At 39.3% G+C, this 27,561-nt stretch overlaps 2 protein-coding genes across 2 annotated transcripts in view; both read left to right on the top strand.

Annotated features, from left to right (window-relative positions):
• The first annotated feature begins 3,262 nt into the window (after positions 1–3,262).
• Positions 3,263–8,603, top strand: LOC121849173 (BTB/POZ domain-containing protein 8-like). Its single transcript, XM_042334990.1, has 3 exons — positions 3,263–3,352; positions 5,725–5,863; positions 8,405–8,603. Exons 2-3 carry the CDS (start codon positions 5,727–5,729, stop codon positions 8,601–8,603), a joined length of 336 nt encoding a protein of 111 aa, XP_042190924.1. The 5' UTR covers positions 3,263–3,352; positions 5,725–5,726.
• A 4,940-nt stretch (positions 8,604–13,543) lies between these two features.
• Positions 13,544–27,561, top strand: part of btbd8 (BTB domain containing 8) — a 36,948-nt gene continuing 22,930 nt past the window's right edge. The window contains 8 exon segments of the mRNA XM_042334944.1: positions 13,544–13,855; positions 14,658–14,775; positions 15,627–15,716; positions 16,760–16,840; positions 19,369–19,465; positions 24,776–24,864; positions 24,952–25,054; positions 26,464–26,646. Of these exon segments, the coding sequence (XP_042190878.1) occupies positions 13,582–13,855; positions 14,658–14,775; positions 15,627–15,716; positions 16,760–16,840; positions 19,369–19,465; positions 24,776–24,864; positions 24,952–25,054; positions 26,464–26,646 (1,035 nt within the window). The 5' untranslated portion in view covers positions 13,544–13,581.

The following is a 27,561-nucleotide window of genomic DNA, read 5'->3' on the forward strand; positions in this document are numbered from 1 at the left end:
CAATTTTGCATTATTATTATTATTGCAACTTTATGTTTCTTGAGCATGAAATAAACCCCATCCAGGGAGACTGTCTTGAATACTGTCATTTTCTAATTGCATCTTTTCCGTTTTGGAATGGCAGATTAGCAACGATAGGCTTCATTGTATATGTTAAATATTTTCTTTATTGAAAAATAAAGATACAAATCTGAATCTTTTTTAATGATCTTCTTATTAATTTCTGTGGATTTCATTTAGCATTCTTCAGCCCTTTAATGTATTAAAAGTTTACTTGCCTCTTTGTGTTTCCCACCTAAATCCCTTTCATTTACATCTGTGTGGACATGCAAGTTATTTTGAGTACCAAACCATTTGTTTGCAGATTTTAAAGCAGACTTTTATTTCATAAGAACATGTATAGGATCATAAAACAATTATAACACTGGGCAAATCTTATCTACGACTTACCATGACTTGGTGCCCACAGGAAATAAATTTACTCACACACACAACGTACACATACTTATTTTGCTGCAGTGTACGATGTTTGTTCTGTGCTGCTAAAGCTGGAAAAATGATGTCTGAGGTGACACCGCTGGTGTTTAAATCTTTATTGAATTTTAGGTGACAGATCTGCTTGGAGTGAAAAACACCCCTGAGTGGGGTGCAAGCAATGCATAATGTTCCCCAAAATAGGATTTACTCACATCTTGCATTTAATAGGTCAGATATTCCCAACAGCATTTGTGTTTATCCATTCCTGATTCTGAACCCAGAAGGGAAATTGCTCTTTTTTTTACATTTCACTGTCCAGTCTCTATTCCCCGATGCCACAACATAACCCTGCATCATCACCAACACTAATGAGCTGGAAGAAAACCTACCGATTTCAGTGTGTGTTACTGGGCACGTTTTTAATCAAATACTTAACGGAGAACAATAATCTTTTACTAAAATTGCTGCTCTGCCATCCGCAGCACTTTGTCTAATTGTCTGGCATCATCGCTTTGGTCCCATCTACAGAGAGGACATCTCCAGAAGGGAACAAATGGAGTTCAACATTTTTTAAATTTATACATACCAATTAAAAGCTCCAGTTTACTCTGTGAACTGGGACTGGTTTTTAACACAGAGAGCCACAGCCAGGACAGGTTTACAATTGTGAGCACCTGATTGACATAAACAAATGAGAAAGTGCCCAATTGTGTTCTGCACGAATCACTGGAACTAGTTCTGACTTCAGCGGATGATTCAGCACTTCATAAACCGTCAGCAGCTGCAGGGTAGCCAATTATTACAAGATTATTCTTTACACAGTTTATGGAAGGGAGGCTTTGGGAAACTTGAGGGTATAACGAATGGACCCCTTCGGTAAAATTCCCCTGCAATTCATGGTAGTTTTGAAGTAATCAAAACAATTGGAGCTTTGTTACGTTCTTTATTTTGATTCAGAAATGCTGATGCGGTTCTCAGATGCTAACCTGGTTTACTCCACGTGGCTAGAGAACAATTTGCAACCTCGAAGAGAAGGGTCTTGAGACCGGCCTTGAAGGAGGCGAGGGAGGAAGCGAGGCGAAGGGGATGTGGGATGGAGTTCCAGAGTGTGGGGGCAGAGAAGCTGAAAGCCCGGCCACCGATGGTAGGGCGGGTCGGGCGGGAGACGTGGAACAGGCCAGAGCCTGATGAGCGGAGGGAGCGGGCAGGTTGGTAGGGAGTCAGCAAGTCAGAGAGGTAGACGGGGCAAGGCCATGGATGGCCTTAAAGGTGACTAAATAATATTGAGTGAACAAGCCTTCTCTTCGACCGTGCCTTTGGTCTCCCTCCCCCCTACACCACCCCTCCTCCCCCATGCTCGGACCCCAACATCTGACTGTTTAGCGCTTTGGGACGTCCTCCCGACATGAGAGGCGCTCTATAAATGTCATTTTGTTGTTGTTGTTGTATTGTTGATTGTCTCCCAACTTGGGTTTAGGGCGCCTTTAATAAAAATACTGACTGAACAAGCCTTTGCCGGCCATCCATTGGGGGCAAAGTCAAGCAGCTAAGCTAATACCCCCCTCCCCCACCCCCCCAATACACACACACACACACAGGTGTGGTGTGGGGGGAAAAAAAGGTGCAATCCTCGTGGTGCTGGTGATGGGCGGTGGGGGGCGGGGCGAGGAGTGGACAGATCTCGTCGCTGATTGGCTGGCAGCCGGCGTGACGCACGGGGGAACCCAATGGAACGCCACGCGGACTTCCGCATTATGACGTCACAGTGGGGCTGGGGTTCCCCTCCTCCCGGGTTCTTCAGTCAGTTTGACCCACAGCCCCAGTACTGACCTCCCACCCCAACCCCAGCACTGACCCACAGCCCCAGCACTGACCCCCCCAACCCCAGCACTGACCCACAGCCCCAGCACTGATCCCCCCAACCCCAGCACTGACCCACAGCCCCAGCACTGACCCCCCCCAACCCCAGCACTGACCCACAGCCCCAGTACTGACCCTCCCCCACCCCAGCACTGACCCCGCCCCACCAACCCCAGCACTGACCCCCCCCCAACCCCAGCACTGACCCTCCCCAACCCCAGCACTGACCCCCCCCACCCCAGCACTGACCCCCCCCAACCCCAGCACTGACCCCCCCCCAACCCCAGCACTGACCCCCCACCCCAGCACTGACCCCCCCAACCCCAGCACTGACCCCCCCCAACCCCAGCACTGACCCCCCCCCCCAACCCCAGCACTGACCCCCCCCACCCCAGCACTGACCCCCCCCAACCCAGCACTGACCCCCCCAACCCCAGCACTGACCCCCCCCCAACCCCAGCACTGACCCCCCCAACCCCAGCACTGACCCCCCCAACCCTAGCACTGACCCACCCCCAACTCCAGCCCTGACCCCTAGCCCTGAACCCTCCCCCCCCGAACCCCAGCCCTGAACCCCCCCCCCCGAACCCCAGCACTGACCCCCCCAACCCCACCCACCCACCCACCCCATTGTCAGTGTCCCTGAGCTGCCTGGTTCTCCGTGTAGCCGATGGTGGTGTTTGCAGCCGCCATCGGGAGTTTTGGCTTTTAATACATATACACACACATACATATACATATATATATATCTCTAATCCTTTCCCCGGGAGCGTCGAATGCACCGGGTTTTCTGATGTTTTCTGATGGTCGTCGGGACCGGTTAAGTCGGGTCGAAACGGCGGTCAAACGCGGCCGCTTCGTGGCCCTGTTCCGAGAGCTTCACGGTTTGGCCCAACTCGCGGCGGCGGCGGCGGCGGTGGTGGTGGCGGTGTTGAGTGGATGTGACCGTAAGGCGTTCGTTCATCTGTGTGCAAAGAGGAGAACTTTACTGACATCTCAGTCACTTCTGCCGCAGGTACTGTGTGATCCGGGATGAGTTCTTGCTCTCCAGTCGCTGCCCTATTCACTTCGGATATTTCCTGCTTTCAGTCTCTTTTTCCCCCCCCACACACTCCCCCTCTTATATAATGTTTGGTGTGCAGTGGCAGTGGAGATAACTGAGCAAATGGGTCACACACACACACACCAAAAAAAAAACAGCAGATTTATCGATCAGATGTTTTGCAAAGGGCGAGTTCACTGCGCTGAACGTGCAGTTACATGTGTAGCTGCTGTCGGGATGGGTTCTCTGGGGTTAACTGGAATCAATGCAAAGCCTCACATTTAACAGCCACAACTTGCATCTTTAACGTGAGCCTCAAACCTATAGAGTGAGGGAGACTGGGGCAGACCTGTTAGATTTAAAGATATTGATCAAATGCACAGCTGAAGAAATCAAAGGGGGTGGACAATTGAAGGCTTTGGGTTTGTGTGACCGAGAGATAAGATAACAAGGCAACAATGTTGATTTTTTTTTGTTTACGTGGGCAATGCATCTAAAGGTTCACACACAAATAATTGAATAATAATAATAATAATAATAATAATAATGAATGAATGAATGAAGGACCTGGAGAGTGAGCAATTAGACCAGAGCGATGGAGAGGGCATGGGCTGGGCTGGGAAGGCTGGAGCAGAATAGTAAAGGGATTTGAAGTCCAAGACTTTGAACTTGAACCAATTTATAAAAAATATGAATGCAGAAAATGGGCTTAAAGTTAATTATGAGGCCTGTGCAGCACTTTATGTAAGAGAGAACAAGGGAGGCATTTGGCAAAAATCTATCCTCCAGGCAGTGAAGGCGTATGGACCAGGGTTTCAGCAGTGGGGCTGTATTTCCTTTGGATCATCTATTATATCTTGGGGGATGTTGAGTGCTTTATCACAATGACTGCTTTTTGGTCTTCAAACATCAACTGAATTTCACCTACCCATTACTGATAAAGAATGACCTATATTGTATCTTAAATGCAGTCAACGTTGTGTTTTACAAGGCTTCTTGTTTTATTGTACAAAGTGTAAATTTAAAATGCTTTTCAGTGCTCAGATGCAATCTTACACGAAGGGTGCTCTATAAATGCAGGTTGTTTTTGTTGTAATTTCAAAGTTGTCTTTGAGTTGAAATGTAAACAAGATAATAGAGATTCTTCAATACTCGGAGAAGCTACTGTACATCACAAAATACAACAACAACAAGATTCCATTTATAGAGCGCCTTTCACGTCGGGAGGACGTCCCAAAGCGCTGGACAGTTGGGTCAGGACCCGAGCAGGGGGGGAATGGTCAGGGTGAGGGGAGGGAAGGGAGGGAGCGAGGAAGGGGGAAATGGTCCGGGTGAGGGGAGGGAAGGGAGGGAGCGAGGAGGGGGGAAATGGTCTGGGTGAGGGGAGGGAAGGGAGGGAGCGAGGAGGGGGTAGAGAGTCGAGAGGGGAGCTGAAGGCACGGTCAAAGAGAAAGGTCTTGAGACCGGCCTTGAAGGAGGAAAGGGAGGAAGCGGTGAAGGCACTGGGGGATAGAGTTCCAGAGCCTCGGGGCTGAGAGGCTGAAGGCGCGGCCACCGATGGTAGGACGGTTGGGGCGGGGGATGTGGAGCAGACCGGAGCCAGAGGAACGGAGGGTACAGGCAGGTAAGTAGGGGGATAGTAAAATGTGACTAGAATGGATACTGAATGTATTTAATGGCATGCTGACTATACATTTGTAGTATAAATATTTGTAATATAAACATTTGGCTTGTTACAAATGTATAAGATACAATTCTAAAGTATAACCAAATATTTAAGTATCTCCTATTCCTTTTTGTCTTATAGTTTTCAACTACATAAGAGAATTCTGTCCACAAAATAAATTTAATCACCGGCTTGAAGTTAGAAAATATGGATTGATAAATACCAAAATTGTTTGAATATTTTCAGTCAGTTAGTTTAACTTTATATTACCTGTACACCCTATTTTTGCTTTATTTCCTATTTTAAAGATGTTCATGATTGTAACATTTACTGTGCCAATAATTTGCCAAACTAGAAATCTGAACCAGTCCTGTGCAAAATGAAATGTACTGTTTTGGGAGATTTTACTGAAGGCAAAATAACAAATGTGTGACCTCCTGCAAAACAAAATGCAAATTAAAGGCTTTTGGAATCTAATTTAGTTAGTAACTTAAACGCACATTTGTGGTTTAAAAATCTTATGATACAGGAACCTTTATGTGCCATACTTTTAAATAAAGATTTACTTGATTCATGTTATAGTCATGTATGACATTCTTTGTTGTCCTTTTTTAATAGGGCTTTTTGTGGCATGATTAAAAAGAAACAACAACAAGGCTAATCTAATCCATTTCTTTAGAAATGGCAACGTGGAATGAAAAAGTTGTCAACCGAATACAAAATCTGGAAATGACCAAAGGTTTCCAAGAAAGAGTACGAAATGAAAGACAAATATTGAGGGAAACTCTAGCTTTGCAGCTAAATCAGGATCTTCTCAGGTACGAAAAAATATCCCATTTTGCACGTCCCAATTGATAATCACACTCAAATCCATATTTTCTTTTCTGTATTTGCAAATTGATATTCCATTATGTAGATGTTATGTCACGGTTATGTCAAGGTACAAAACCTTATGTTTATCCGCATTACCTTTTCTCTGGCTTGGGCATCTTATCCAATAAGTAGATGAGCCATAAAATCATAACGGTCTTAGGGTTGAGTGTAGTTGATACTAGCTTAGTTGATCTCAGCCAGAGTGGCGGTAGAGGTGCTTTAATTGGCCTCAGCATCCTTGGGAAAAGGAAATCAGCCAAAGTTCCCAAATTTAATCTCTTATCTGCTGCAAAACAGCATTTACGGGAACTTGAAGGCTTTTCACTTTTGATGGGCAAATTGAAAAGTGAGACAAATAACTTTGGATGTTTCCTTTCCACTCTAACCTGAATATGCTGTTTTGTGTTTTCACCAGGCGAGAATAAAGCATTAGCTTTTAGTTAGCATCCAGGATGGTGTAAAAATAGACATGCAGTAAAGTGTCTCTAGGCATGGTTACAAAAATTAAAGTGCTAAATGGGAATTGGAGCAGCTTATCATTTATACATACAGGATGTTCATTAGGCTTCTGCTGAGGGTGATTTGACATTGTCTTTGGTGTATTTTTTTTCCAGTATTATTCAAGAACACATTGTTTCCATAACTCGCCAGGATACAAATATTGATAAACATGATTTAGATTGAAAGAAATTATTTAACAATGTACACTTGCTAACCAGATGTTTATCATTCTCACATCTTTAAAAGCTGTCATTAATTTTGTAATAGTAGGTTGAAAATTGCAGACAATGGATGAATTGAATCAAACCAATTTAATTTAATAAAACAATACATTTTCCAAATTACAGAATTTAACACTTATTTTTGATTCCAGAAAGAATGTAATTGCCCCTCAATTAAACTAAGTAATGATTGAATTTTCATACGTGAGGAAGTATATTCTCTCACATTTGAGTTACTCTTGGCGGATTCCAAACCCACCATCTTGCGTATGATTTTTCAGATGCTCAATTTGAAATAGATTGTTAAAGTTCAACCAGTCAAGGGTGATGAAAAGGATCAGGAATAGAAACAGTCAGGAACAAGTTTATAAAGTGTAGTTTAAGAAAATGGAGATTTCAGACAGTTCTATAGGTATGTGGAGCAAATTGCCAATGAAGGCCATAGGAGCATATAGTACAAATGGGTTTTCAAGAGACTAGATTATGGTTCAGAACTCGAAAGAGCCTTTAGTGATAGGTGAGACGTCAGGAAGATGCTGTACAATTAAACTGAAAGTATTTGGGTTTAAATGGCATGGCTCTAAATTATCTTGTGTCTCTCTATGTCAATTCCAATTTGAATTCTGGCATAATAAATGCATCCAATATGACACATTACTTTCCAGTGTGCTTGAAACATTTGTTTATTGTTATATTTTACCAAATTTAATTTCTAACAATTTGAACTTGATATCCAAGAAGGAAAATGATCGGGTGAAACCAATTTGGGGCAATTGTTTGTTCACGTTAATGTGTTAATAAGTGTGTACATAACATTTGAAAAGTAAAGGAGATGGGATGAAAAATGTTGGGGGGAAAAGGAAATCAATCCCACAAACTGAAAGTGGCAATTATTTGGAGCAAATGCATTTGCAACTGATATAAGGTAGTCATATTACAGGAAAGCGTGATTTTAAAATTAATGTAATGGTCAAATGGTGTGTGCCAACTCCAAAAGTAATTTCCTTCACTTTGTGGTTTATTTAGATAAATGTTTTCCCATGTAATGAATTAAATATAACTCATAAATTCTTCACTGACACTCATCGAGTGGCTGTGAACTTCTTGTTAACGTTTATTGGAAAATTGGAGAAACCTTTTAGGTTGACTTGAGTCAAGTACAGAAACACTCCTGTAGACTAGTGAAATATCTGATGTCACAGATGTTCTCTTCAGGGGTATCTTGAAAAGTCAGACTTTTATTGAAGAGGTGATTAAAGGGGATTTTGGGTGAGAAATACCACAAATCTTAGACTGCTTCATTTTAGTACTTCAAGCAGGCCAAAGTTTTGCAATACAAGAGATCTAGAAATGTGTAAATGTAAAAAAAGAAAAACCTGGTACCATAACCTACTGTATTATAGTCTTATTCTCTGAGCCATTCAGTAGTTCGATATGTACTTTTATGTTCCACTATTTTCATACACCATGTGCGAGGGTTCCTCCCACCCTTTCCCTCACTCCCCTAACCGTCTTGTGATGAGTTCTGAATCCACATTGCTGTCCAGCACATGATTCAATAGTTTGTTTCTTGTAGACAAAATTACCAATGCTAATGATGCAAGACCTTAAAATGTTGGCTCTTCTACTAATATTCCTAATGTTCATCGCTAAAATGTTTCTTAATACACCACTGAACAAAATATAGCCTTCGATGGAGGAAATTCAGTGTAAGACTGTCATAGAATACTAAACTACTGATCTGTTCCACCTTGTGTTTTAAAGGCTTCTAACGGAAGGAATGCAAACAGATGTCACTTTCCATGTAGGATCAACTGTGTTCAAGGCTCACAAAGCAGTGCTGCTCGCCAGGGTCCCAGAGTTTTTCATGAGAATTTCTGAGAAACAGACTTCTAAGAACCAACCAGATATCATTAACATAGAGAATTTCAAACCTTCAGAGTTTCAAGAATTTCTGCAGTAAGTACTGTACATATTATTATGTACATGTTTGTAACAAAGAGAAGTCGCTGGGAATACTCACCTGCTGAGTGGTCTCAGCGACTTCTGTTTTTTTTCAGATTTCCAGCATCTGCAGTGTTTTGCGTTTTACTGAACATGTTTGTACTTGATGCCAAATTTAATCTTGATGTACAAACATATCAGTTTGAGAAATGGGAAAAGGTGTCAAATTACAAAACTGAAAATAATTAACAGATATGGTGAATCTGAATGGCTTCTCTATCATTGGGTTGGAAAGGTTTATTTCTCTTGGATTTGAGATGTATTCTAAGTAGTCAGACAGATAAGGCGACATAGTAATTGAAATGGTTTGTAGCGCTCTTGGTAATCTTATTATTTTTAATCCCAATTTAATTGATCGACCCAAATAGGTCTCCTTCAAAATGTTTGTTTTGTGGTCGTCTGTTGGCTGTAGGAAAACCTACTTTAACAGATTATATAACCAATGTCACTTGAGATTAGCTATAGTAAAATCAATTCCTCTTTGTGATCAATTCTTCTGTGATCCTCTGTACTCTGTTAACAGAATGTACTGTAGCTCTGTGTAAGCAACTGGCAGAATGGGTTGCTGACGGGCTATTGTAATTGAAATCATGATACACAAACGTAAACTGTTTAGTGCAAAATAGGAAGTGTTTCTATACAAAGCCAATGACATTCAACATAGATCTGAGTGCTTGAACATAAAATATATGAATAAGTAAATGTTAGAAGGAATTCAGAAAGTGCATTGCACTTGGGTCTGTTGCATTAGAGTATCTAGGGGATAAAGAGACTTGGTTATCTCACAACAGGAGACTTTGTGTCTCACCATTATCTGTGTTGGTATCCAGGGATCTCTGAGCTGTGTTTTCAAAGGTCTTCAAAGCGACAGAAGAAAAAAAAAGCCTCAGATTTTCCTTTGCAAATGGGAAGTGGCTTCACTGCAATGAAGGTTTTCTTGCAAATTGAGAGACCTGAACCTTTTGATTGTTTCACTGCAAAAATGCTCCTCTTTTGTATTCACTGAGTGCATTCAGCAATAGTTTTATTTTTAACTACACAATTGGGTCTATTCTGATTTTAATTGAAGTGAAATTGGCACGAATTTTGTACTTCCTCAATCAGACTAGTGTTGTTAGCTGGCGAAACCCTCGGTTGGAGGTGTATTTAAGGCTATTTGTTTAAGGGTTGACATGGCTTTCAGGTTTCTGATTTAATGTGGCACGTTTATTGCTGTATTTTATTCCTTTATTTAAAGCCAATTACTTACATAATGTGTAACAGCAATAAAATGGTGCAAAGGCAGTGTACAGTATATACTCCACCCTCCTAACCCTCTCTCTCATAGCTCACTGTTCCATTCTCCCTCATGTATGATTCAAATTTCCTTTTGAACGGGTTAATATTTTCTGCCTCCAACACAGCTATTATCTCACAAAGAGATGGTGTTGAATGTTATGTAAAATCTCTATTTATGTAGGAATCCTGTGTCAGTCCTTAAAGAATTAAACACAGAACTGAAAGATTCTGGTACATTTGCACACAGTTGGCTGTTGTAAATGACTATGAAAGTCAGTTGTAAATATCCGAATGATGCAGTGGTAAAATGCTTAAGGGGATTTGTGCTATTTTTAAATGGCCTGTATGTCAAGAATCATTCAGCTCCTTAATGGCATCTATTCAGACAATGGAGGACATGAATTCAGTGACCCTTGTAAAGGAATAATGCTCAAATTGTGGTCTAAATGTGCAGAACAAAACCGCTTTTTAAAGTAAATGCCGCATTTGAATGACTAAAGCGTCACATTGTGAAACTCAATTGCTTTTGAGCAAATTATTTTGTCAAAATGAAACTGGGTGGGGGAGAGGAAGGTTAACATATAAGTGTTTGATTAGGTGTATGATTTATTTTGTTTTTAAAAATCCTACTGTACACTCGAAATGGAAGCATCCAAATGCTCTCATGCAAAAAAANGTATAAGTGCTCAAGGTTCTTAAATGCTTTTGCCACCTGTTCTTTACTGATCTCGTGCTTTCACTCTCTTCGGACAGACAAAAAAGCAAAGAAGCTTCTTGCTCCCAGGCTTCTGCCAATGCTAGGAGGTGACTAAATACAGCCTAGAGATGATGAGACTTCTCTACTGGCTTTCCATTTGCTGTGGTTAAAGCACTTGGATTCTCAAGCATCTGTGTTGTCACTCCGTGGTGCCCAGCTCCACTTGTGGGAGATTGCATGCACAGTTCAGTTGCATTATGTTGATTTAGCAGTAACTAGGAACCTGGTTGTTAGTCGATTGATGGATTGTTTTTCTGGTGGTAATAATCCCTTAAAAAAAATAATAATTTGGTCACTGAATCCATGACTGCTTGTTGGATGCTGCTGTGTGCAATTGGCTGCACCATTTCACCCACAAATAAACAGCCAATTCACTTTACAGTCTATTCTGTGAAGCGCTTTGAGACGCCTAGAAGGCGTGAAAACGCTATATCAAATGAAAGGATTATTATATCAAATGTAAAAATGCAAGGTTTTTTTGGTGTTTGTTTTTTTAAAAAACAATCAATGGTACGAAAGCATAGAATGTGACAAGCCATTTAGATCCCATATAGGGCACGTTTATCAAATGAACCGTATACAAATTTTGATTTTCTGTGAGATAAGAAAGGACGATTCCAAGGAACCTTCTTAATTTGAAGTCTGCAACATATTTTGTTTGCTTGGTTTCGGTAACATAAGACTTGATTCGATGTATAACCCCTATGGAAAGCAAAAACAAAACAAAAAAATTTCAGAAATGGAGTGGATGATTCTTTTTTCTTGCCTTTGACTCCTCAAACCTGGATTCAAAACCAGCTATACTGATGGGTTGAAATGTTGGGCACTTTGCCAGCTAAATTACAGTTGGCCAAAGTCTGCTCAGTTTCTCATTGGCATAGCCCATTGCACATGATGGTTCACAATATGGCACTAAACTGTCAAGGTCACTCAGAGAGGACAGGAAAGTGGAACTAGCCAAAAGGTAATTAATGCTAACTATTATTTTACATTTATAACACCTTTCACATCTGGAGGGTTTCTTAAAATGCTTCATGCAGGTGTGTAGACAACCAAGCCAACAGGAGAGGAGCTGAAGGGGTGGAAAAGATGATCAAAAGCGCAGTTTGAGGCAAGTCTTAAAATGGACTTTAAAAGTGGGCTGGTAAGAGATGAGACAGAGGGACCATGGATGGTGGGGCTAATCAGGGCAAGGAACATGAAGCAGGCCAGTGTTTCAGATCTTTAATGCATGCAATACATTGGAAAACCGGAAACATTCAGTTGCCTTGTTTAAAGTCAACTACTTATAAATTAAATTACTGTTCAGGGTTTTGTGGTGTGGGAAGAATCGTCAGAATATCTTCCTTTATTGTAGGAAGATATTTTCAATGGTTTTTCCTACATGATATATTGAATTGCACCTATGACACACAAGAACAGATTCCTCCGCTTTGATTGAACTACAGCCCTTCACATGTACTGTGAAGACAGCTGGCTTTCTAGGAGTCAGGCGTGGATTTATCACATTGCCAGTGAAAAGAATTATATTGCTGAACAAACCGGAAATGATGCACCCTGAAGCTGAAGGCTGGCTTTTGACTTTCAGCAGGTTTACAATTCATTAGGGAATTTGATGAGAGAACACAAGGTATAGGTTAGCTGACAAGGCAACCACTCTGTATGCTGGAACATCTAAAAATGCGTGTGAATAAAAGTATTCAAAATAAAGATTTATATATTGTTGATGGGAGTGGGGGAAAGATTTTACAGGTCGGAAGGGGAAATTTGGAAATATAAATCACTACAGAAACATTTTCCCGTGTTTCACTAAAAATCTTTGCAGGAAATGTTTTTGGGCTTAAAATAGAAATATGAGAGTGTTAGTTGCAGGAGAGAAAGGGGTTCTATTTCAAGACTGTTGCTGTTTTAGAACTGTTAACACGGCTTCTCTCTGTCAAATTAGTGCAAGCTTTTCGGATTAATTTCCTTTATTCCCACACACTGCTGATCTTTCATTTTGGAGTATTTTGATCTAACTGTGAGTGCTGATGACCTAACTAGTAAATTGGACAACCCAATAAATCTGACTATTTTTGAGTTGAATTAACAATCACAGTTCAATGACTTATCTTAAAGGACAGCAAATAAAATAATTTAATGTACTACATTTAAAAAATGCAGGCAATCTGATTCTATTTAAAAAAATCAATGCATAATTTTAATATAAAGTAGGGTCTTCGTAGTCGTTGGAGAGTGACTATCAAGAGGAAATGTTAATGGATTGACAGGGCTTAAAGGCAAATAGTGCAATCTAATGTAGGTGCTTTTCCCAACCCTTTAGCCGTGTGGAGTTTGCAGTTACTTGTAATCCTGTAATCCTTTACTTGCAATTGGTTCCCTATATTCAGCTTGGTAGCTCTGCTGCTTCAGAGTTAGAAGGTTGTACGTTCAAGATCAATGTCAGGTTTTGAGCTTGTAACCTAGGATTGTGCTGAAGGGAAATGCTGCATTGTTAAGCAGGGGTATCCTTCAGGGATGGGATATTAAACCAAGGTCCTGCCTTGATGCTGTTCTGGTGATTTAGGTGGATGTTAAGAGATCTTGTTAATCAGCTAATCTGAAATGGCATAAATGTGCAACACTCAAATTGCATTATTAATTGTAGTTCATTTTCACTCATTTTATAAATTTAAATATATTCTGAAAAACTGGGATATGGTTTAAATCCTGTTATGAATACAGACTGTGTTGTACACACAAAGACAGTGATGAATCTTTGTATTTCATTCCCTGTATTCACAGGAGGTTTTGAGTGCTGAGATGCTAGTAGATGAGGTCTACGTGTTATAATGTTTCTTTTTAATTCTGTATTAGATGGGTGTATACGGCAGGCAGAAAAGTGAACCATCTGGAAGAAGAAATGCTTGCTGCTCAAAGCCTTGATGGAACCAAAGATTTGCCAAAAGACCCCAATTTCCCATTACACAGCTCTATTGAGATGAGTGGTGATGAAGTCAATGATACAAGAATTCTATCTGGTCGGCATTCTTCTGGTAAAGAGACTTCAGAGCTGAATGAGATGTTGACCTCGAGCTTGTTGGAAGATGACATGCCTGAGGGAATGTTTGATTTGCCTGAGGGAATGTTTGATATGTTTGAGGAAACTGAGGAAAAGTATGAAACAGTAACGGAAGGTAGGACGAAAATTGCAGAGATCATTTTATTCCTGTCTTCCTTTATTTTTCTTCATTTCTCTCTCTTCCTCAACCATCACATTAGCTCGCTAACATTTAACAGATTTACCTTTTTATCAGAAACAAAATATTGTATGAATTTCTAATTAATTTTGTGCGTAAAAAAAAAAATGTTATTTGTTATTTTTTATTTACGCAATCAGCAGTAGTAGGCAAATGCTAAATCGGCAGCTACCTCTATTACACACTAAAACATTAGGATATATTTTTCTTGTACAAGCTGCATTCCTGTCATTTAAATGCCTGGAATTTATTTGCTTAAATGTTAAATAATGTGAACACCATTAATGGCTTCTGTTATGTTTACAAGTGCTAGGATAAAAAAATTGCCAAATTAATATCAAGAACTGACTTGAATTGTATTACAGCTTTATTAATATAATAACACAATGAATAATCCAAACAGTAAACCTGGTCCACCTAGCCGACCCATCCAACTTGCCTAAAGAATCCTTCAGCACATCTGTCTCATTTCCCAATAACTCTGAACTTATCTTGGTTCTCTTCTGAAACCCTTTATACAGTAGTTCTCTGTTCCTCCATCTATGCCGGCAGTTTTTTCCACTTGTCTACTGGCCTTTCACAGTTAAAATTTATATCTCAATCTTCCATTTTTATTCCAAATTGTCTCTAACTTTGAAGTTATCGTCTCTTGTTCTATAAAACTGAATAAATCCCATTTCCTTCCTTTCGGTGTAACATTTGGAGATCCAGGTACATTTGCATCTTGTGTCTTGAACAGATTCCCCTACACCAGACCCAGCATCCGTGTTGGGCGCAGATCTGTTGTCTCTGTACAAGGAAGGATGTTGCTCTGACATAACTCTTTATGCTGAGAACAAAGGTTTTCAAGCACACAGGTAAAGTGCGATCTCGGGATTTTTTTTCACGAGAAGGAATAACATTTACTAAAGAGCCAACTGAACCAATTTAGAAAGTTTGTTTATGTACCTGTCTTATTTTATTGATATGACTAGAAGTAGTCAGACTTTCTGCCCCACATTCTGGAGCTCCATCCCGGAGTCCCTCCGACTCACTCCCTCTCTCACCTCATTCAAAGTCTGTCTTGAGACCTACCTTTTTGACTGTGGTTTTCATCATTTCTCCCCCCACCCACACACACCCCCGCCCCACCCAGTTCAAGTGCGTATTCAGTACTGTTAAGCACTTTGCGATGTCGTCAAAGTGAAGTAGTAACTAACGTGGCCAAAAGCATCAGACGCTTTAGGAAATGTCACTCAAGAATATTTGCTAAGAAATGTAAACAGGAGCACAAAGGTTTTATGATTGTGGTCTTTTTGTCCCCTCCCCCAATCCATCCCTCCTGGCTATTTTTGTCTTTCGCATCGTAGATAACTCAGCCTAAACTTGTCACAAATTGCCTTGTCTTGCAAGCTCATGTTTAAATAAAAGCTGAGACTTTTCCAGTGCTGCAACTCCCAGTTGTCTGTTCAACTCTTAGTTGCTTTTTGTGAAATGGTTAATGAGATTGGAAGTTCTTCAATCCTTAATCTATATATTCACTGTTTTTACAATTGCTTCTATCACGTCTCCCTAATGCGAGTTTTATTTATGCGCATGTTTTGAGATGAACATGTTCCACGTTGAGATAAAAATCACGAAAACATTTTTTGAAAAGAATCTTGGCAAACTCAGCAGTATTCTAAAAGATTGTTTTGCAGTGAAGATTTTAATGTGTTCTGGCTTCCAGGGCCATCCTGTGTGCTCGCTCCAGTTATTTTGCTGCAATGCTGAGCGGCAATTGGGCAGAAAGCTTTCAGGAGGACATCACGCTGACTGGGTAGGTATGTTTAAATGGCCAGGAAAAGAGGGAACAGTTTTCCAAGGTCATTAAAGCTTAAAGGTACAAAAGGGACCAATTGTCAAATATCTAGGAAATTTACCAGTTTGGTTGAGAGAATTTCTCTGATCGGTCGGTAATTTTAGTGTGTGTTCAAAATATTTTCAGTCTCATTATGACACTAATTGTCTTTAGTTTGGAAGGAAAACCAGATGTCACAGAAGTGGCATGTTCTTATTTGCATCCTCCAAAAGATCTGTGTAACTATGAAACACTTTAAATAGCTGCTTGAAGTGAATGTTCAGTGTCTGTAACTGATTTTTCTTCCCTATTGTTGCATTCCAACTGATGTTTAAAGATTTCATGAAAAAGTGCCAGGAGCTTTAAATAAACTCTATCTGATTATTTCTTAATTTTAATCCGTTTTGACAATACAAATGTCCTATATGGCACGAAGCCCAGAAACCATCAGTGTTAAACTTACTTGGAAACATCCTCTTGATTGAGTTATGTAAGTGTCTTAATTAAGGGCATATTTAGCATTACATCTGTATTTTCCTACAAGCAAAATACATTTTGGAAAGAGTTTACGATTATTTGGAAAATGGATCGATTCTAAATGTTGGATTACTGTGCTATTGGTCCTTTCAATCTTAATTTCTGCTTCAAAGCTTTTTGGCAAAAACAGCAAGCTGCAAAGTTAATGCTATGATAATAGCTACAGGCCAGCATATTAAACAGACTTTGAGTTGTCTTGAATGCTTCGATCCAAATCATCATAATAATAGCAATAATAATAATCCTTGCATTTGTTAGAGCATGTTGTTGAGACTTGTCAAAGAGTTGTCCAACGTTCTTATGCCCTAGTTGTAATATCTCCTGTTTTGCTTTGTTAATCTCCAGCTGCCCTAATTTAATGAGCAGAACTGGCAATGCTGACAAATCACAATGTTTTGGTGTTTGCATTAAAAAACCTTCACAATCCAAGTTTATAAATACTTATATAGTATGGTTCCCAAAATGGGTTTTATACTTGTTTGCAGTGTAAGCCATTTGGAGATGGACATTATGATGAACTATTTATACGGGGCCCTTTTAGACTTACCGAAAAAAGCTGTTCCTTGGTAAGTATTATTGTTCTTATTGCGCTTGTATTTTGGCCTAGAATAAGGTGGTGCTTATCCATACAACTAAATGTTTTGTAATCTGTGACTATTTAATCATGAAATATTTTAGGACTACAGTATTGCTAAAGTCTTCCATTAACTTCATGTACATTTGTTGCAATATATGCATCACTGATTTAAACACAGCTCATTTTCTCCAAAGAAATGCCTCAAAATGGTTTGAACCCTAAATAGACCTATATTGGATTGTTTCGGCCATTTGCCTTTGACAAATGCAAGGGTGCAATAATCCTTACATTTGGTACAGCACCTTCCACACCAAGTATGTCCCAACGTACTTCACAGGATGTACTGTAAAGTGTAGTGACTGTGTTTTGTGACAAACGAGGCAGCCAAGTTGCACACAGCAATGTTCCAAGATATTGTATTGGGACACAATTGCATAAGAGTTGGAAACCTGTGTCATCAGAACAAACCTCCCTCACTGTAAGGAATCGAATGCTTTATTCTGTCGTTTGTTTTTGAAAAAAAAGCTTGGTATTTGACAATATAACATGAAGATAATTGGAGAATAATTTATAACTGTGCAAGCCTGCCCTTTTCTGTATTTTTAACAGCTGTTAACTTTTACGCAATGCTTGGAATATCTTGTTAGCGAGATCTTTTCAACCTTGGATAGTTTTCAGAACCATGGATAGTGACCCTCAGCAGGCTGGTTGGGCCACAGAAAAGTTATACAGTGCAGGAAAATATAATGGGAAAATGAATTTCTGTTGCGAGTGTGTTTGTTCAAAATTCTGCAGTTAAATATGGTCTTGACTCAGTTAATAGCACTCTTGCCTCTGGGGCAGAAGGTTGTCGTCCAAGGCCTTGTCAAGGACTTTGGGGTCATGGTCTAAGCTGACATTGTCTAAGAGACACTGCGCTACATGGAGGGTGGCCAACAATCCTCCTGTTAAATTAACCATTCACCTCCTGGCTGTTTGTGGGACATTGCTGTGTACAAATTAACTGCTATGTTTATCTACAAATACCCACTGCATAGTAACTAACATTGTATCAACCTATATCAATATAGGCCCTGTATCAAATCTAAGGATGACTATTGTTATTTGAAAGATGAGGAAATAATAAACCTAACTTGTCCAGTTGCAAGGAAGACAATATTGGATTAAAAGTAACGAAAATGTTGAAGTGACATCTTTCCAGCACACTTTGCCATCATGACATTGCCAAACTATGCTTCAAGATCCATTTACAAATCTTGTGCTTCAGATCAATCAACCAATGTTATTCTTTCCCCACTCAGGGCTGAGTCTGAATTGTTCAAGTAATTTCTCTCTGGGTTATACTCCAGGGTCCTTTTTTTGCACACACCTTAAAAGGCACTAAGATCTGACAGGCGAAACTTGGCAGTTTTATGAGTTTGCCATTGTATACTTGGGAGCAACAGAGGTTGTTGGTTATTGTGGTGTTTGTTTATAGATTTTTATGGGGAGGAGGGGAGAATCTCTAACAATCTTTTACTTGGCTAGTTTCCAGGAAGCACATAATGACAAGCACCTGCTGTATATATCTCAGATCAGATTACATTGATGTAACAGCAAATATGACTAGCCCATACATATGTGCTATGGAGAAACTGATATCAGAACATGGAAGGGGAAATGTTTGGACTTGGTTTCTTTCTCAGAACCATTATGGTAACCAGAAACTGCTAGAAGCTTTGGTTGCTTTAAAATTAAACTTATCTAATGGGGATTTTTCTTTTCATTTGGTGTCGTTTCAGTTTGAGTAGTGGTCATGGCATGCTTTTGAGCTCTTTTTTCTAAAAATGAACCCCAAATTAATTTGTGAAACATTTATGTTCAACAAACTATCTTTTACAGTAGTTGGAAGAATAAATAGAAATTGCAGCACAGAAGGCGTCCATTGTTTTTGCTGTTTCTTTGAAAAAGCAATCCATTCAGCCCCATTTATGAGCCTTTCCCCATACCTGCACATTACTTTTTCAATATCTATTTAATTCTATCAAGTATGGATTCTGTCTTGACTGTCACACCAAGCAGAGCATTTCACATCATAACAATATCCTGCATAAAACAAATTCCTTCTAATCTACTCCCTTTTCTTCAATACTAATATATTTTAAATTGATATTCTCCATCCTTACAATTGCTAGCAGCTATTTGGCTCAACAGCAACATTGCAACAATGATACTCAAGGGTACTAATGCTATCTTTTGGTGTACACCTGATAGATGAAAATCAATTGATGAACTAACTTGAGTCTGACACAGCACTGAGAGGGGAAGGAATACCAAATAGAAAGATTTGTAAAGATACAAAATTCCTATTTGAACAAGAACCATAAATTTAATTAAAACGACAAGAATGTATGAATAAGGCATGTGTGAAGCATGAGTTGGCAGAACCTATAAAGATCCGAAAAATGGAATGCAACAGGAAAGTGGAATTTTATGTGTATTATTCCATATTTGTTTAACCATTTTTTGTTGTTTCAGTTCTATCCTGCTGTTAGCAGATATGTACAATTTAGATGGACTAAAAGAAGTGGTTTTACATGTTCTGAAGAGGGATTACTGCAAGTTTTTCCACAAGGTAAACTCGTATTTGGTATTGACTTAGTATTGTATAATTTGCATAATTTATGCTTATTGAATTTATGCCAATTTATGTTATTCAAGCGCTTTGAGGCATCCTGAGGTGAAGGGCACTTTAAAAGGAAAATGTATTATAAATATATTTTAAAAGATTTGTTGTGTAATCTTTAAAAAAATATCACCATCTTCATACTTTACTGAATTGTGCAGTTTGGACGGAGAAATACTCAATCTTGTAGTACCTTGGTGAGCAAATATATCTACTTTTAATGGTGGAAAGTTGAGGATTGTAGAGAGTTAAATAAATACTCCCAACTCTGGAGTTTTATAATGCTCTACTAGAGAACCTAATATTTTGTTTACATAGAATTGCACATAATTATATAGAATTACGTAAACTGTTACAGCATGGAAACAGGCCATTTGTGCCCACGTTTATACCCCACATGTGTCTCCATCCCTCCTGATCCCTCTATTCCCTTCTCCCTCGTGTATAAATGGAGGGGCTTATAGTTGCAATTTCTAAGAGATCTGAGATCTCAATCTTGTCTTTTTAATGAGCAGCCAGGTTTGTAGCATTAATCTAGTTTTTGTTTATATAAAAAAAAGCTGTGGAAAAGATTAACGGATGGCTCACACAATCAAACATTAGTCTTAAGTATACAGGCTTCAAATTACTATGATTAGTTGTTGCCACATAACTTCTCCAAAACAAAAGCTGTTTTAAAACTAAATTTATAACCTGAATCATAATTTTTTGGAATTCATTTCTACTGAGGTCTGAGCGGACCCTGCCCGCCCCACCATAAGCGGTCAGTCCTTCAACCTCTCTGCCCCCACCCTATGGAACTCCATTTCACAGTCCCTTTGCCTCAGCCCCTTCCTTGCCTCCTTCAAGGCCTGTCTTAAGAACTTCCTCTTCGACCGTGCCTTCGGTCATCTTCTTACCCCTACCCACCCTGCCCTCCACCCCTCCTGATCCCAACCCCCAGCTGGGGTGGAAATCCTGACCGTCCAGTGCCTTTAGACGTCCTCCCGACATGAAAAGTGCTATACAAGTGTAATAAGTTTTTTTAAAGTGTTCATTTCTTCGTGTTGCCTTGTTATTGCTGTTTAAAGATCATCTAGCTCAGCATATTGGGTAAAGGTGCAACCATAAACAGCACCAGTGCAATATACACCTTAAAATTGCAGTCTGAATTCCAGTCTGTGCTGAATTAACTGGTCTCACTCATAATACAAATCTTTACCAGGTTGATTAGCAGCTTGGGAAGGAGATTGCTTGCCTTTACGAGGATTGCTAGGAGACCTTGCAGTTCACAATACTCTTTTTGGCTCGTTTAAATTAAATTAGTTCCAAAAGATTGTATCCAGTATGGGATCCAATACATATATTCAACAGGATAGTGAATTTAATTAATTCTATTGAGTGCTGTATTAAAAGAAGGTTGGCTGTGTTTGATCTTTCCTGCTGTGAAAAAAATCTTAACTGGGGGTAGACATTTTTGGATTGTATATAGAAGGCTTTAGTTTGCCTTTTAAATTGAGAATTCTGGAATCATTTTTTTATAGATTTTTTTTAATACTCCCATCAGTTTCTGACAAATCGATATGCTGTAAGGGATTGGAGATATTGCAGTGATATGCCCAGTTTATTGATTTTACTATTAATTAGACACAAGGATGTTTCAGATTTAAGATCAAATTACTGAGAGAAATGTGATGCCACAAATTATGTATGGTTACTAGAAGGGTCTGAAATTATCAATGAAGAGAACTGTTGTGAGACCATGTGATCTATTTACGTTCCCTGTCCCCAATCCTGACTTTTTGTATTAATTTGTGCAGAAATTGATGGGGGTCACTTCTAGAAGTGTGCCGCTAGGGTCAAAGCTATTTATAATGTACATAAATGATTCGGACATGGGGAAAGAAAGCAACCCATCTTTAAGTTTGCTGATCATAATTGCAGATTGTTGCAAATAACTGGAAACGGATCGACTAAATGCACAAGAGGGATCCGGCTATATTGGGGAATTGAACAAACAGGTGGCAAATTCAATTTGCTGTGTACAAATTGCAGTCATTGAGATTGGTAAAGAATAATAAACAGTGGAACATAAAGGAACAGTAATCGGGATTTGTGGTACTAACGAACATTTATTCCATTTAGTTTCCTCACACTGTCAGATTGAGTTTGTCAGATAGCTACCCAGATATCAACATTCACTCTTTCCTTCAAAATATTACTTAAAAGATGAAGAGGTACACTTAGACTGAAACAAAAGGGGATATTAAATAGGATTGAAAGAAAAAATTGCTGCTCTTTAACTTTGTTAAAATGGGTACTGAATGCAAGACTCTCTAAGGTGCTTTTAGTCTTCGCTCTGTGCATAATCGTGTTGAAAGCTAAATGTACTGCCGAGCTGATGGGGCAATGTTCATGATGCTAACAATGGATGAATTGTGTTATTGGATGAAATGTATTGGCTTGGTGGAGTGGAGCTGTGTGAAAGAACAGTGCATTTATGTTCAGCACACTGTGACCCAGAATGTAAGACAGCATTTCCCCACATGGCACACAGTCAGATGGCTGTACCATAAGGAAAAACAGAACGTCACTTCTCTGGACGGAAACAAGAAAATCTGTGTGCAAAGCTGGCTTCCCTCCTTCTTGCCTGGACTCAGCCAGATTAGCTTTTATACAGGGCAGGGAGAAGCTCAATGGCCTATTCTTTATTGAACGTTGGTATGATGTGGGGAAACTGAAGATAAAAGGAAAAATAAAGTTTTAAATCTTGGCACACAATCTAAGCTTTTCAATGTGCACTTTCTTACATCAAAATGTCAATTACAGGTTCAAGTTGAGCTTTTTGTTGGCCGACCACTGATACAGGACACGCAACTTCAGTTTTTTAACCTTTTGTGCATTTTTAGAATGCTATTAAAATGGCAGCTGTGATCAAAAATTGTGCTTAGCAACTCATAGGTTAGAAATAGATGAGGTCCCTTCACCTCGATGTCCCTTGTTAAATCATTTTGAGGTTTTGCATCCCAAGTGCTAGATCTAACATCTGTGATAATCTGATAATGGTCTTTTGGGACATTCTGATATGTTTCCTATTGTTTTTATTACTTTTCCATTTTCAGTTGTAGTTTTGAGATAACTGATATCTCACTGCATTCTCAAGGTCGTTTTCGATAGCTAGAGGTGCCCTAATATAAAAGGGTCTCCTTGTATCAAAGGGGCAATTATAAAATGAAACTTGAGTTTCCTGCAAATTTATTTTTCCTCCTCAATTCCTCCAGTTTCCCAGCTGTCATGTTTTTGTTTAAGGTATATAATTGTTTTTATAATAATACTTACAGTTGATATAAGCACTTTATCGTACCATCAATCATCGGGTCTGATGCACTTCAATGATGGGATGAATTTATTGTAAAGTGTTTTGATTGTACAGTGTTTGTAACTGAAGGCAACCAACTTGCACACAACAATGTCCCCAAAACGTTCATGAAGTGAATGACCAATTATTATTTGGAGAATAAGGCTGTCAAGACATCTTGAAACCTCAACATTCTGACTCTGAGTTCAGAGTGCTACCAACTGAGCAAAGCTGTTTGTTTTCTTCTTTCTGGGATATGCTTCCACAGCCTCCGTAAAGTGAAGGTTATTCATGTATAAACCATGTCAGTGAATGTGCAAGCTTCTGGTCAGAATGACCTAAGGCTGTACCAGTCATTGCTTTTATTCACAGGATCATCATGGGAGCTTGCAGCAAAATTCTGCATAAGACCAAATCATCTAAAAGATGAAAGTCAGATTGAAGGGCGTAGGCAACATTCATTAATCATTTATTACAAACTTTGTTGATAAATATTGTTAATTTAATTGTAAAGTGGCACTCAATGAACAGTTTGTTGCAGTAGCAGTGGATTTTTCTTGAGCGTACATGAGCGCTGATGTACATTTCCTGTGGGAAATAAGATCCTAATAAATGATTAACTGATTTCCATGCTTACTACAGGCTCCACTCTGTGTTACTGTCCTATCCATGACACGGCACAGAGCTTCAATTTAGCTTGACTGTTGCAATAAGATTGTATTTGCCTCGTGCAATATTGTCTAGATTAGCCCTTCGACAGCTGAATTTTTTTAAAAAAATGAAATGACACTTCCAATGCTATAACTTGTTACATAGTGTAAAATTAATTGAATGCCAAGTATGTTCTGTGTGCGCGTAAGATTCATTAGTTTGTCACATATGAGGTAATAGCCTCAGGCATTATACAGTACAGAGAGATGCACATAGCGTTGTTGAATCCCAAAACTACCCGTTAGAACAGTTTAATATTGAGGGGAGAATATTGAGGAATACATTTCATGCCTTTTCAGATTTGCCTCCAATATATAATGCATTTTGTATTGTGTCATCGTATATTCTGAAAGAATGCTGGTTTGTGGCAGGAAAGTGAGCAGAGGAATACAAAAGGAGTACATTTAATCAACTAATATTTTTCAGCTCTTTAAAATTAGTAGATTTCACTAACTGTTGTTCAATTGGTTGTGTAATAACATTTATTCAACCTTCATTTTGGGGGAAAGCCCCAAGTCACTGGTCTGCTCTTCCAGGTCCTGGCGATGAGTCTGTGCTGTCATCAGCAGTGCCCTGGAGGACCACCTGGCTCAGGAACTGGACTCCCCAGAGAGCCACAGAGGGCTGGCTCGATTCTGACTCCATTGCCAAACGGGTCACCTTGGAGCCAATTCAGCTCCAAGGAGACCCTGCTGACCTCTTCTCCCCGCTCCCCCTTCCTACACGGCAATGAGTTATACATTATTTTTGGAGTTTTGTTTTAATTATATGACTATTTGTTTCCTCTGAATTGCTGACACTCATTTTCGGAAGCATCTGGACAAAGATGTGAATGGAGTGCGCATTTGCCCATTCACATTACTTACTTCTGTGTTAGGTATTGCCTAGTTACACTGGAGCTACATGAGTGCTGGAGATGAGGAATTCTGTTTTGCTGCAAGTTCAAGTTGAACTTAAATTGAGTTTGCAGTGGAAATTGCAGTGAAGGGCAGATTTGCATGAATAGAGCAGTTTGTCTCATGTCCTTGGCTTTGAATGTGCTGAAGTTTGAATGTTCTAGCTTCAACGCGCAAAGCATGGAGCCAGCCACAAAGCTTAATGGTAGGAAATACATTGTGTAATACACCGTAAAACTGTAAGGAATGCATTAAAGCAAAATAATTGTCAGTTTACCTTCTTGGTCTTCACTTCTTTCCTTGTTCAATTTATAGCCTGTTGCAGGATTGCGGCAGTCTGTTCCTGAGTGCCTGCAAATAGCTCATTCAGCTGGAATAGATGGTCTTCGTGCTTCCTGTATGAGGTAAGGTGATTCTTTAATTGTAGTTTCACGCCAAATAGAAAAATACAGCGTCTGATGGTTCCAACATTGTATTAAATCATTTTGCAGATGGATTACCAAATATTTTGTGAAGTGTTGGTCTGGAAAAAGCTTTGTTGGTCTTCCAGCAGAACTGCAGAGAGCCTGTTTGACATCTTTAGTCCAAACTATAGTAAGTAACATCACCCAACAGCATATTTCTTCTGATAATCAGAATAATAGTATTGTAAGTGCTTAATGTGTGCAGCGGATCGAGTATCTCAGTCATAAAACACTGGGGAAAATACCTTTGTAGTATGTTTCTCCTTCATGCCCTAAATATAACTTGCATGTCACATCACTATTGTTTGTTCTCTAACAGATAACTTTTGTTTGACAAAGTTAACTTAATCTGAAGGTTAACTAAAGGTTAAAATGGTTAAACTTGGACACATCCTCAGTAAGATGGCTTTGCTTTGCCAAACGCGACGAGAGCAGCCACCTGACAACCCAGGAGTGGGCCCATCAGCCATTTTTTTTTCGCACACCTGATTCTAAAGCAGAGTTTCATTTTCTGGGACCCAAAACTCACCGGTTCACAAGGTCGTATTGTAGCAATATAGAAGTTAATGAAAGTTAACAATGCCTGCAATATTAGCATTTAGACTTGAGACATTCAGGGCAGTCGATCTGTGCCACCAAGCCATACAAGCACTGTGTACGGTCCTTTCAAGCCAAATGGCTTTGAGTAATGTGACATATCAGAGACATTATTTGCACTGCAGCCTTGGTGACCGATTCAGCTGAGTGTAGTCTTTCAAACAAAACTCATCTACGAGGCAATTTCCTGAACGCTACAGACTTAACAGACCAGCTATGAGTCTGAAGATAAAAATTACAGCCTTTGGAATTGAGGATTGAAAGTGTTATTTTGAGAATATATTTTTTTTTCCTGAACAAATTGAGAGGTTATGTGGTATTTCAAAGGGTAAATGAGACCTTGAGTGGTCCTGTTGCTGAAACTTCTGCTCTGATGCCTGGCAGAGTTGAGAAGCATCTAAAATGACAGCCTGTGAAAATATTTTTCAAACATGTGCCCAGTGAAAGTCATGTGGGTTTGTATTTTTTTAAAAAAAATAAACTTAAAGGAAGCAGGTTGCCTTTTCAATATGCATCATCATTGAAAACTGTTACTTACCCATTACATTAGCCTGAGAATGATGGACTGACCTTGGATTCTATTGGGGGGGGAGTGGTGTACAAAAGATTAAAATCTGATGTGTGTTTGGCAGTCTCTGTAAACTGACAATCGTAGTATACTGTACTTGAGTTTGAACGAAAATACTTCTAATAAGGATAAATTTGTTCTTCGGTTGCTGTACGCAAACTGGCTGTCGTGTTTCGCCCACAAAATAGTCAATCCACTTTAAGTACATCCTGTGAAGTGCTTTGAGACTTTTAGACTACGCTGTTTCAAATGCAGGAATTATTTATGTTAAATCATTATCAATTACAATTACTATCAAGGTGCATTACGATTGTTTAGCCAAATAGATTCGCAGTACGTTCCAGTTGATCACAGCTCTTCTTGAAACTCCTCAGAGTGTAGAGAATGTGGTTCTACTGTTAATGGAAAGCCAACGCCTATTATGGAACCTTCCTGAGGTGAAATGGACAGAGCAAACCATTGCTTTGACAAAGGAACTGCAAGATGAATGCGTTAAATTTATTGTGCTGCACTTCCTCAAGACAGTAAGAAGCGAGAGCCTTCTTCCTTTATTGAAGGTAAATTATTGCATTGAGGGAGATTGCTCGATTATTTGGACAGATATGTGAGATCAAGTTTTTATGCTGAGTATTAATCTCCAAATTGTGGGTTTTATTTGTGGGAGGGATCTGGCTTGAAATTTTAAATGCTAAATGCAATCAGTTCTTTACACTACACAATGCGACCTATCATGGTTAAGAGAAATATTTCAACAGGAAAATCTGAATGGAACAGTGGTAAAGCTCACTAGATTGATGGGATGCCGTCTGGTTCATGTGATATCCCCAGGTATCAAGATTCTCAAACACAGCTGTGCATCTATGAGGTATCAAGTGTTTGAAGCTAAGTGCATCCCTGGAGGAAATTAAAGAATCAGCGAGAGAGAGAGAGTGCTCTTTTCAGAGCTGATCTGGGAAGATGTCACTAGAATGGGTGTTTGGTAGGGATGTCTGCCCTGTATTGGCCCACCTAATAGACTAAATAAGAACTCAAATGTAGTTGAGGGTTTGAAGCTTAAAGGCTCGCACGGACCATTAGCGATTATGTTTTAGCTTCATATATAAAGTTTTTTTTTAGCAATTGTTTCGACTCGAATTGTAAACAACAGCACATGCCTTTCTTAAAAAAAATGAGAATTTGAATTGATCTAAAATTAATTCATCATTTGGTTTTTAAATACGAATAATTTTAAAGTTTATATTTAACCTGTTCTATAGCAATACTGAGGGATAGACATTTGTTGTAGACATTGTCTATTCTGGAACACCTTTGCTCCATTATCAAAATCTGTCATGTTGTGATACAGGACAGGGTAATGACTTAGCTTTCTTGGGAACAGGTTCCCTTGGTTTCGCAAGCCCAACCAGACCTTTGGGACCAAATACATTGGAAATATATGTAAATGCAGCGAATGAGCACTCGTCCTGTAATCT

This window comes from Callorhinchus milii, unplaced genomic scaffold (assembly GCF_018977255.1).
Source record: "Callorhinchus milii isolate IMCB2004 unplaced genomic scaffold, IMCB_Cmil_1.0 Scaffold5, whole genome shotgun sequence".
In the NCBI taxonomy this organism is placed as follows: Eukaryota; Metazoa; Chordata; class Chondrichthyes; order Chimaeriformes; family Callorhinchidae; genus Callorhinchus; species Callorhinchus milii.

Bases quoted from the DNA above. Each gene is read 5' to 3' on its own strand.
- LOC121849173 (XM_042334990.1), top strand. From the start codon at position 5,727: ATGGCAACGTGGAATGAAAAAGTTGTCAACCGAATACAAAATCTGGAA. The intron at 5,864-8,404 runs GTACGAAAAAAT...TGTGTTTTAAAG, and splicing joins CTAAATCAGGATCTTCTCAG to GCTTCTAACGGAAGGAATGC.